The sequence below is a fragment of the Neolamprologus brichardi genome, chromosome 6, assembly GCF_056152115.1.
Source record: "Neolamprologus brichardi isolate AB-2024 chromosome 6, ASM5615211v1, whole genome shotgun sequence".
NCBI classification, from domain to species: Eukaryota; Metazoa; Chordata; class Actinopteri; order Cichliformes; family Cichlidae; genus Neolamprologus; species Neolamprologus brichardi.
The window spans coordinates 37,370,658-37,382,500 of record NC_142109.1 but is presented as its reverse complement, the minus strand read 5'-3'; the positions used below and the strand labels follow the sequence as shown (position 1 = coordinate 37,382,500).

The window sequence follows — 11,843 nt, the reverse complement described above, 5'->3', positions numbered from 1 at the left end:
TGATCGATTGATTTGTGCTGATCATGTTAAACGCAGTTTCTGTTCTACATTAAAAATGTCCAAACTGGATTTTAGACATTTGTTTTGCACAGTAACAGGTCACGCCTGCGTCGGGGCCGCCATGTTTGCGTCAATGATGGTAAAATTTAAACCAGAGTTTCCAGTGAAGCCAGTTTGAGCTGCTGGGTGTTTAAACTTGACCTGAAGCAGTTTATCAGTAACGAGTTTGTTGTTGTTGCTAAAAACAAACTCTGACTTCTCTTCTTTGACTTTCAGGTTCATCAACGCGCGGCGGCGGATCGTCCAGCCCATGATCGATCAGTCAAACCGAGCAGGTGTGTTAGCGGCTGTTTCCATTAGATCAGAATCTCCTCCAGTATCCGTGCTCTTCCACCGTGTCTGCATGAGTTTCCCAAACACCCGGCTGGGGCTGGAACGCCAGTGTTCATGGGAACTCGCTCCGCGTGTAAGGCGAGCTGAAAAAGCGGCGTCTCGCTCGGTTCCTCGGAGCGTTGGAGCGAGCGGAGAGGCTTAAACTCTGAATGGCTTCTAAACCGCGGCGGGATTAGCTCCAGACAAAGACGCTAATCGCTTTGACTGACCGCTCCATTCAGCGTTTGGAGCCCCGGCTGAAGTGGCGCTAAAGGCCTGCGAGCCTTTTGGCCCTCGAGCTTTCTTAGCATTAACCCCGCAGCTGACTTCCTCACAAAGGTTTGGAGACGCCGCTGAAAGACGGCGGTGAGAAACGGCTTCAGCGAACGAGGCCGATTCCACCACGAGGACCAAAACCTCTCCGTTCGTGTCCGACCGATGGCCCCCACCACCGCGAGGACGCCACAGCTGCTTTAACAGATGTGGCGTTATTCGAACACGTGATGCAGTGATGTTTCCTTTACGTTTCGCCTCTTTTCCTGACGCAGCACGAGGGAAAACAGTCGATCGTATGATATTTGGAAGCTGTCGTTTTCTATCGAGTCGTGTTTTCACCCACAGCAGAGTGAAGGAGGCTTCGTGACGCTTTTATTAGAAGCAGCGCTAACCTCCGATTAGCTGCGCACAGGATCGCTGCAGGATCTGCTTCTACTTTGCTCTGTTAGGAGATACAGCGCGAGCCCGCTGCCGCAAACCCGACGCTTCCTGTAACCAGGGGCGCCACTCGTAAAGGGGGAGGAGCTAACGCAGCTGGCCTCAGATGGATGAACTGAGGGGAGGCAGTCAATCACATAAAGGAGGATTATTTTGGACTGTGGCTCATGCAGAGCTACTCTGCACAGACTGTAAGTGTAAAAACAAAATGTGAACACTTTGAGTCTAAAGAAGACGGGAAAAAGATGACGGAGGGACCTGATTGGCGCTCAGGTTCTCATGTCAACAACCGTAATAGGCTTGATTTTTCCTGGTGTTTGCGTGTGGACCTGAACACGCCTTTGTGTGGCGGTGTCAGCGCAGGCCGGCCGACGGCCTCGGGTCCCGACTCCGTGCGCCCTCCGCCATTAAAACGAGCTGTCGTCTCTGTCCGCAGGGAGCCAAGCGCCGCCGTACGGCCCAGATGGCCAGCCAATGGGAAGCTTCATGGTGGACGGTCAGACGCCCGTGGGAATCAGACCGCCTGGTAAACACACACACAGCTTGTGCTGCTGTGGGTTTGATTGTTACATTATTGCAGAATCTGCACGTTGAAATCAACACAGAGAGGGCGGCTTATTGTGAACTGAGCTTCATGCAAAGCTACAGTCCAGGACGCGCTGCAGAGATCACAGTCGTGGCTGATTTCATAGTTTCAAAAGCTTTTATTTACACAGGTGTGTGTGTGTGTGTGTGTGTGTGTGTGTGTGTGTGTGTGTGTGTGTGTGTCTGTGTGTGTGTGTGTGTGTGTGTGTGTGTGTCTGTGTGTGTGTGTGTGTCTGTGTGTGTGTGTGTGTGTGTGTCTGTGTGTGTGTGTCTGTGTGTGTGTGTGTGTGTGTGTGTGTGTGTCTGTGTGTGTGTGTGTGTGTGTGTGTGTCTGTGTGTGTGTGTGTGTGTGTGTGTGTGTGTGTGCGTGTGTGTGTGTGTGTGTGTGCGTCTGTGTGTGTGTGTGTGTGTGTGTGTGTGTGTGTGTGTGTGGCAGGTCCGATGGGTGGTGTAGGGATGGGCGTGGAGGGACAGTGGCACTACATGTAGCACCTCCGCCTGCACCCTGCAGCCTGAGGAGGCGCCCGGCGTCGCAGGAAACCACCGTGAGTGACGCCACGCAGAGCCAGCACTTCCTGCATTCTCTTCAAATTAAAGGCGTTCTAGTGTTTTCAGTGGACCCTTTGCTGCTTAAAAGGGCTTTTACTTTGAAAGAGATCTTTAGACTTTCTTGTATCTGGATGTTTGAAGTGAATCTGCTGCTACAAAGATGTGACAGAAACACCCACAGCCTCGGCGCTGGCGGCACTCAGCCGACGTCAGTATGTCGCTCGCTTTGGATGGATCCTGAACGGCTCCAACAGCCTTCATCTCCTCCTCTCAGCACCTCCTCACTAATTAAAGCCAGTTCCCTCTGATTAAAGGTCAATGAATCCTCTGAGAGCCGCTGCACGTTCAGTCTAATGAACTGATCGTTAGCGAGAGGCGCGCTCATCTCTTTATTTGATTACACAGAGTCCAATTACTCTGTAAGCAGTTTTTATTATTAAGCAGGAGGGAGGGAGGGAGGAGGAGGAGGAGGGAGGAGGAGGAGGAGGCAGGGTGAAGTCATGGAGACGACAAGTCAACGAGAGTTTCTTCTCTCAGCTTTTACTGACGATGCAGCTGTGACACACACACACACACGTGTGTATTTATATCCTTGTGGGGACATCTCACTGACATCATGCTTCACCATCAAACGTGAATCCTGACCATAAACAACCTAATCGTAACTAAAACCACATTTTGAGTGGCTTTCAAACTCGTGGGGACCGCAAAGCTGTTTGTCCCCACAAGTATAGTAAAATACCAATTTTTGGACCCCACGAAGATGTTAATACCCGTATACATATACACACACACACACACACACACACTGGTTTCTGAGGCTACGTCGGGCCTTCCTCCTGATCTTGACCCCCTTTGTTTCCTCTGCAGGACTCTGATCAGGTCTGCAGACCCCATAGCGTGGAGCGGGACCCCACGCCTCTTCACCCCCTGCCCTGTGGGCGTGGCCTGATGAGGAGACACCTGAGCTTGCCTCTGTTCTCGGCCTTCTCAGAGTGCTCCACGGACTAAAAGGAGAAACGTGAGGACAGACGGTGATCGTGACGGCAAAGACGAACACTGTCCACCGCACGTTTCTGGATCACTTCCTGTGATGTAATCTCCCAGAGCGGACAGATCTGCAGCTCGGCTTCCTGTCTGCGCTCGCTGATGGACTCCTGAAGCCGTTTGCTCTGCAGACAGACAGTTGTGGACCGTAGAGCCCTGAGACCTCCCACTCCGTAAATAAAACTGATTCTGTGGATTTCTGAGTCTGATCTTTGACTCCTGCTGCTTTCGGCGTCTCGCTGAAATAAAACGTCAGCGCTTCAGTTTATTGTCCAGCTCAGCTGGGACACGTTTATCCAAGAGTAAAAAATAACAAACATCCACTTTGGGAAAAAACTGAAGTAAAAAAATAAATAAATTTTGAACCGCAGGCGACATTCAGCTCCCGTGGATCCGGTGCAAAGATGTTTAACTGCACATGTAATCCTGAAATATGATCACGTGATTCCTGCAGCCTCATCATGCAGCTGTTTGTCTGCGTGATGAGGAAACACATTTATTCCTGTGTTGCTGAGTCGCTCGGGTGTCATGAGGAGTTTTTATCGGCAGGAAAACAGATTAAAGACCAAAATTTCTGCCTTCCTCCGACGCCTCAGCGAGCCTTATGTTTCACACCCCTACCATAACACAGTGTGCTCTGCGACCCCCTGGTGGGCTGTGATGGTACTGCAGGTGATCCCATCACTTATTTACAATAAATAAATTTAAATTGAACAAGTTAAAATTCTTAATTTTCCTAAATTTAAGTGGAAAGAAATCAAATTTCAAATTTCTGCTTTTGTGACGTTCATGTCGTAGCATAAATACATCAGCTGCTCCACGCTTGAATCACGCAGACTCACTGGGATTGGCTCCAGAAACTCAAATATTTTTGTCTTTATTGATATTTTAACAGGAAGTAGTGACACAAAGGCACCGGGTTTAAACCCGACTGACTTCCTGCTGTTCTTCTTCTCTGCCCTGTTTGGTTTTTAATGCTGAACTCTGAATGCGTCACAGCGAGACGTCCACAACAAGCTCCAATCAGCCCGATTTATGACTTCAGGTTTCATTCACTGTAAAGTTATAAGTTGTTTCGAGCATCACACAGTTTGTCTTTAAACTGGTCTCAGATCAGCGCTCAGCGACTCCACTGCGTCGTTTTGGCTCCACGTTTCTCTTTAATCTCGATTTTTTTAAAGTGAAAACGCTCCAGAAATGAAAGTTCATCATGTTTCCAGCTCATCCTGATATTTGAAAGATTAGCTGTGCCGGTTGGGATAGGCTCCGCCCCTCTGTGACCTTGTAGAGCTGCTTCTGACCTCGATTAAACGTGAAGTTTGTGCTGTTTCTGTGCACAGAGCTCGGGTTGATCTGTCGGTGTCCCGGAGGCGGAGCCTTTCCTCGGCTGCAGTCACAGCGTGAAGCTCCGAGTCGTCCTTCGTGTCTTGTTTGCGGGCGTCGCTCAGCTCGAGTCGCACGAATCGACGCTCCGGGAGGTTCAGTGGCGACGCTTCAGCAGGCCTGATGGGAACGATCGGCCCGTCTGCCGTGGAGAGAGTTGTCCTCCTCGTGGATCTGCTGTCCCACTCTGGGAGTTTTCTGCCTCGTTTCAAAGGCGGCTGACACAAAAACAAAATCATTAATCTGCTCTGGAGCCTCTGCGGAGCTTTGACTTCAGATGAGCTGTGACTGACAGGCTCCGCCCATGTTTGACTGCCAGCTTAGGGGAAACTGCCTTCATCTCTGCTTTTAAAGAGAGATGAGTGATGAGTTGGCAGCTGTCGAGCCGTCTGAGGATGCAGACTCGCTGTCAGATGCACAAAGAGGAGCCGGGACGCGGCGAGCTGACGGCTGCTGGGAGCAACGGCGAGAGGTTTGTTTATCGTGACATTTCCCACAGACGAAGCAGACAGTGAATGCATCATGTCAGACGTGTGACAGACAATGTTCACAAAGTTCAGAGGTCACGTTCGTGGTGACGGCCAAAGTCAGCAGGGAGGTGACGGCGCTAGCTCCGCCCATGTTTAATGACATCATGTGACCAATCATGTAGCTGCCATGAGGTCACTGCACTAACAGACCGCCCAACAAGGCAGAGCTCCGGGATTGGTGGAGACTTAGATTGTAGGATTCTGATTGGATGTTTCTGATTGGCCGGTGTCTGTGGATGATAAGAGCTTCCTGGCATTAACTGTGCCAACCTTTGGTCCAAATATGGTCGCCAAAGACTGATGTCACAGCTGCCACCATCATTTACATACAGTCTGTAGGTGTGAGCACACAAACATAAACACGTCCGGCGCTCAGACGGGAACGAACCGGAGCTCTAACAAGGGAAACACAGTCGCCTCTGATTCAGTCCGAGGAGACGTGAATCCTCCTCCCTCAGCAGCCTCCCCCCCCTAAAACCCTCCCCCCTCCCTCCAGCCTCCTCTGAGCCGACCTCACAGTTGGATAATTTATTGCCTGTAATTAAGCGGCTGCTTCAGCAGGGATGAAATGCGTTCCTGTGTTTGAGGCTAAAGGGGGAAGGTGTTCAGTGTCTCGCAGAGGAACCAGAAACTCCTGGATCCTGGTTACTGTGGGGAGGAAGTGGGAGGGAGGGGTCAGTTTACCCCGACTGGACAGGAAGTCGCTTATTAGAGACAACCGACCGTTCACCTGAGAGCGCGCTCAGAGTTAGAGCACACATCCTGCAGTCTGTGAGGTCAAAGGTCATTGACACAGCTGGAAATACTCATTATAAGAAGTAACTAAAAATTCTGCTGAGTAACTCATAAAAGTATCCATTTTAAACAAAGTCTGCTGTCAGGCCCACCTGATGGGTGTGGAGGCGGAGCCACTAAACCGTACGCACTGTACCTTTAAATCAGTGTTTACACCTGAGATCAAAGCAGCTGTTTGCTCAAAGGTGGAAGCACCGACTTCCTTTTATTTACAAGTGAAGGACCGTGTTCTTCCACCGTAGAAAGTAGTCCCGGGATGGCACATACGAGCAGGAAGCAGGTGAGGATTTAGGGGCGGGGCTACGCGGTGATGGATAAGTCATTGGGCCTTTCTCAATATGCGTACTTGTGCGTACTTGCGTTCTCGTGTACTCGTGATACGTCATCAGTCGGAGACCAAGTACTGTTCCAATTCGAAGTACGCATCAAGCCGAGAACGCGAAAAAGTCCCGGATGTGTTCTCGCTCCGCCCGTTTTATCGAGCATGCATCGGTGGTGACTTGTGTGGACTTGGTACAGCTAAATATCCCAGAATGCATTTCGTCCAAAACTCAAACGCGGCAATGGCGGACGAGCGGGGCTAAAAACGTTTAAATATTACTCTTTCTGGGTCACGAAATAAACTTTTAAGTTCTTTTCAAGCGAGAATGTAGCTGTGTAAACTTCAAATATCTGCTCAGTTTATCAAGATATCATATATTTCCAAACGAGGTCCGACGTTTTCGGAGACGTCTGTGACCCGCCAGCTCCACAGCAGACAGCGAGGTCGAGGATTATTACAGCCGGCGAGAGCAGCGGACTCCCGGCACATCGTTTTCAACCCCCCCGCGGTCTTTTCACTACTCAGGTTAAACAAACCCCAGCAGCTGTCTATTGTATTGAGTGTCCACTAAAATAAAAATAAAAGCGTTCTAACATCTCACCTGCTTGTTTTTATTAAGGTATGTACACGTATGTACATGTACACTATTTTTATTAATAGAGATTTCACTAGTGAGGTTAAACATGATATATAAGTCACTTAGATCACTTCTAAATGTTAATGTTTGGCTTATTTCGGCTTTTTATTTGTTCCTGAGTAAACCGGTTTGACTGTGATTAAAGTTAAGCTTCATAACATATCACTCACAGTTAAATTAAGGACGGCAGTAAAAACTCCGGACCTGTGACATCATCAAGTACGCTGGCGTTCCAATTGTACAAATCGCGAGTCCGTGGACTCGCCGAGAACGCGAGCACGGACTCGCGTACTTGAGAATTGAGAAAGGGCCATTATGTATGGGTGTGGCAGATCCAGCTGCTCTTCAAGTCATCTTTTCAGACCCGCCCCGACGCAGCTGGATGACATCAGCGACCACAGCTGAGCTCGAGTTTTCACCTTTAATACCGAGATGTTCACGCTGAGGGAAAGCCGCCATCTTTGATGAACCTGTGGGTTTACTTCCAGGTTTTATTCCCCCTCATGTCTCCTCCTTCAGCCTGCTGGAGCTTTACTGGCCAACTTTAAACCTTTTAGCTTAACTGGAGCGAAACAGGACGTTTCCCAAAGCGCTTCATTAAACTGTCGTTTTCCAAAACAAGGATCACGCTGTTTCTCACAGCGACTGGAGGGAAGCAGGAGAGGACTCGACGCTCTTCACCGTCAGACCCACAATCCTCTGCTTCTCACTGTTTGGGCAGAACAGTAAGACATTTGGACCGACAGCGACGGCGCCTTCGCCAGCTTCTTGTATTTCAGTCTTCGATGGAGGTAATGAAAGTTGGACTGAACCCTTCAATAAGTGCGTCTGCTCCACGAGTCCCACGGGTCGATTTCCATTCATGTTTCCAGGTCCCTGCGACCTGACGGAGCTCCGGTCTGAGGGCGCAGCAGCTGGAGGATGTGGTGGCGTCAGGTTTTCATGTCCTGACTCAGCTCAGCCAGTTACAGCCGAGGCAGAACGAGCTCAGCGCTTCCCACAGGTCCGTCCAACATTCCCCGTTTCTGGAGCAGCGCCGGATGTTCGGCATGAAGGCTTTGGCTCAGAGGAGGCCTCGAGAGAGGCTCAGCCGGCGAGGAAAGAAGCTCGTTGCTTGGTTTCGTGTTCTGCTGGCGCTCGCAGAGCTGGAAGCACACGCTCAGACTCCCCGAGAGCAGAGCCCAGCCAGCTCTCACTACCTCGAGTCCAGGATGCTTCATGGTCTCGTGGCTCAGAGCAGCCTTTTACTCCACGGAGGCTCATCGCTCAGGTGGTCCCTGCTATCAGCCACCAGGAGCACCTGTCCTCTGACCACCAGGTGTGATGGTATTACTGTGGAACAATGCATCAGACCACGAGCAGCACACACAAATGTCATAATGAAGCAGGAAACAAAGACGCAGAAACGGGAGACGTAGCTAAGGAACAGAGGACACGACGGCCTGGAACGAAACATGGAAACAGGAGGAGGACACGAGACCTCACGGAGACAGAAACATGACCCCACACACATCATCCTGTCACAACATCTCACAAACACCGGGAACGATTTACCTGCTGAGGCTAAGGTGTCTGCTATGAACATCTGTCTCAGCATCTGCAGAAAAGAGGAACCAGAGCGTCTCCTACAGAGAAGCTTCAGCACTCCGAAACCCACAGAACCCGACCTTTGACCTCTGTCGGGTCAGCTGGTCCGGTCCTGTTGGGTTTACATGAATCCCGCCCGCTGAGCTGCATCTGTCTGCTGATGTTTGATGTCAGTTTTCAAAGGAAAGCATGAAGAAATCTTTTTCTGATTGTTGGGAAGAACAAAGTTCCACGCTGCCCCGGGAACGTCTCGTCTTCTGTTTGCGTGGACACATCAGACAGGAAATGCCAGATCCATGTTCATAAATCCACACCCTGAACTCTGAGGGTGCAGCGACGACGGCAGCCCTGCAGCAGGTCTGCAGCTGAGAGCTGCTGGACGCAGACGCACCAGGTTCTCTGAGCGCCGACCTTCAGCTCGCAGACCTGTGAGGATCCGTCTGTGCAAAGATTATCACTGAATCATCAGGTATTAATAACCTCTGGCTCTCTTCTGGAGACGTCCTGCACGCTGATCGAGCTGAGACGTTTATTCTGGTCTCTGAGCCGTGAGAATGAACAGCTCGGCTCTTTGCATCAAAGCCTCGAACGCTTTTGATCCAAAACGAGCGCGAAGTCTGTTTTTTTATGGTCTGCAGATCTCTCACAAAGTTTTAGAGCAAACTCCTTTTTCTCTGAGGTCTCATCAGGGTCAAGCTCACCGTGACCCTGCATTTCCACACAGCTGCACGCCGCCTCAGGTCGGAGCTGACCCTGCAGGCCGGGGGGGCGTCGGTCCAAGCAGACAGTGATCGATGGCTGAGATTAAAGAGCGGCATATCTGGCAGCGCCCTCTGAAAGCCCCGCCAGCGGCCCGGCTCACGTTTCAAAGCGCCGGCTCAGGCCAGAGAGCCTTTGAGGCGGCACTGATGGTAAAAGCAGGTAGAGCGCTGCTTCCTGCTGGCCTCATTGAAACGCAGCGTTTTCTTCGCAGCAGCAGGGTTTTCTAATAACACACATGAAATATGGCGCGTATGTGAGTGTGGCTGCGGGCCAGGCGGCGGGCCAGGCGGCGGGCCAGGCGGCGGGCCAGGCGGAGGGCAAGCCAGCGCTCAGGTTTCACCTCCGTCCACAGCTGCTGGAAACAGCCTCAGACTCAGCGCGCTCTTTTTACACGCTTCACCCAAAATAATCCCTGACGGAGACATTTCAGCTTTGAAGGTGACCTCTTGGACAGCAGCTTTGCACGAGTCACCGTTCAGAAGTAATCCTCGTTAGTGTGATTAACTTCATGCTGAGCATGTGTCCCAGCAGCAGCAGCAGCTCAGTGTGAGGCCTCGTGCTCACCTTGAGCTCCAGCGCTGCGCCGGCTCGTCTCGGTGCGGTTGGGCTTCCACTTTTCTGGATATGCGAGGAGTTTCCTGTGCTTCATGTCTCCTGTGATCACAAACCTGACACTCATAACAGTTATTACTAAAGTCGTACCATTCACAGTCTCTAAGCTACGTTTGGCCATCACACGAGCTGAGCTTTTCTCCACCAGAGGGCGCTGTTTTAAACGCTACTGAGATGAAATTCTTTTCATGTTTCTGTCGTCCCCTCGTTTCCTCAGCAGCACTTTCCTCTTCTAAATCAGAGCGTCTCCTTAACTTTGAGCTGTCTGCTTGAATGAGGCTCGCAGAGACTGGTTGCACCATCTTGTGGTAGAAAGTGGTACTGCATGAAAGTACAGCCCAGCCCTGTTCGCCTTGTGATTGGCTGATATCGCTCCAACATGTTTGTTCACCGTCTGCTGAGGCTTTAATTCTGGACTCTTTGAAACTGTGATTAAGTTCAGGATTTAAAATGTTTATCTTTATTTTGACCTTAATTCATTTAATTACTTTTTAAAATGAAATCCCATTTACAGGTTTTTGATACGGGCGACATCAGCCAGCGCATATCGGGAATGTCACAAGCACCGATCGGTTTTCTATCGCCCATTTGCTGCGAGTAAGGGTGCCTCCGTTTGTGAGGTGGCCTGCTGCTTGCTGCACAGGAAGGAGATAGCGGGACGGCGTCTAATAACCAACTAACAAAATAAAACAACATTAAAACAAAACAACAAACACGAAAACACCAGACATCATGATACAGAGCCCTCGGTGCGCCTGCTCGCTGCTGAAGTCAAAGTAAACTTTATTGTCATCTCCGCTACATACAGTCCAGTATATAGAGAGATGAGACGACGAGGCTCCAGTTACAGCAGCGCAAGTAAACAAACTATAAATATAAGAAGAGTAAGAAAATAAATATACACTTTAGGACTCAGGGTAAAGGGATCAATAACAATTTAAAATTTACAGTTTGATGATTTAAAGTCTCACACAAGCCGTCGAAAGGGGGGGGGGGGGGGGGCTGCTTCCAAATAGAGCACATTTCATTTATAATGATGTAAATCCAAGCCCATCATGTATTCATGATTTGAAACCTGGGTTGTGTGAAATCCCAGAAATTAGACAAAGTGAATCTGTGAACTAGATGTAGGTGTGTTAGATCATGTTGTGGTGATCCTTGGGTTGGGGGTTTGTGTTCATACTGGAGTGCAAAATTAAAACCAAGATGGACAAGAAAGGTTCAAAGCCATCAGGAGCTCAGTTTAGAAAAAGAGAAAAAAAGAGAAACGAACAACAGATGCAGGTAAGCAGACGTGTGATTGGATAATTGACGAGAATATTGCAGAGTAGAAAAGAGTGTAAGAGGCTGTAACTACTGCAGTGAGTGTGTTAGATGGAGGAGTTGGACATTATTGTTGGGAAGAACACAAACTTCCACGCTGCCCCGGGAATGTCTAAAATCTCGTCTTCTGAACGTGTCGGTCAGTGGTGCATCATGGGTAATCTCTCACTGCGCGTGCTCCTGTGACTGACCAGCACATCATGGAGTGGGTGGGAGGTGTTATCCATGATTGTCCTTATCTTGGACAACATCTGCCTCTCAGACACCACCCTAACAGAGCTCCACCCCCACAGCATTACCGGCCACGTGGATCAGTTTATTGAGTCTGTTGGCGTCTGTGACCCTCAGCCTGCTGCCCCAGCATGCAACAGCACAGAGGATCGCACTGACCACAACAGAGATACAAGATAACATTAATTAGTAGTGATTGTGAAAACTTCTGTTCACGTTTGTTAGTCACTTGATGATTTATGATGGCTGTTTGCTGCACACAGACAGAAGCAGAGCCCGAGGGTGGAGGATCCATCAGTGCTGCTGGAACAAACCTCCATCCTCCTCTGCTGTGACTCACAGCTGCTCCGTGTGTTGGTGGGTTTTATGCAGAGTCTGAATTCAGATTCATCAC

At 49.9% G+C, this 11,843-nt stretch overlaps 1 protein-coding gene across 5 annotated transcripts in view; it reads left to right on the top strand.

Moving 5' to 3' along the window:
• The window catches only part of meis1a (Meis homeobox 1 a), a 30,354-nt gene extending 26,891 nt beyond the window's left edge, over nucleotides 1–3,463 (top strand). For 2 of the 5 annotated variants that reach the window (XM_087842299.1, XM_087842300.1), the window contains exons 10-13: nucleotides 277–335; nucleotides 1,523–1,612; nucleotides 2,108–2,216; nucleotides 3,091–3,226. In XM_087842299.1, coding sequence (XP_087698425.1) covers nucleotides 277–335; nucleotides 1,523–1,612; nucleotides 2,108–2,160 — 202 coding nt within the window. In that variant the 3' untranslated portion in view covers nucleotides 2,161–2,216; nucleotides 3,091–3,226. Of the gene's footprint in view, nucleotides 1–276; nucleotides 336–1,522; nucleotides 1,613–2,107; nucleotides 2,217–3,090 lie in introns of all 5 variants that reach the window. The other 3 variants (XM_087842296.1, XM_087842297.1, XM_087842298.1) reach the window with 2 other exon arrangements.
• Nucleotides 3,464–11,843: the final 8,380 nt, after the last annotated feature.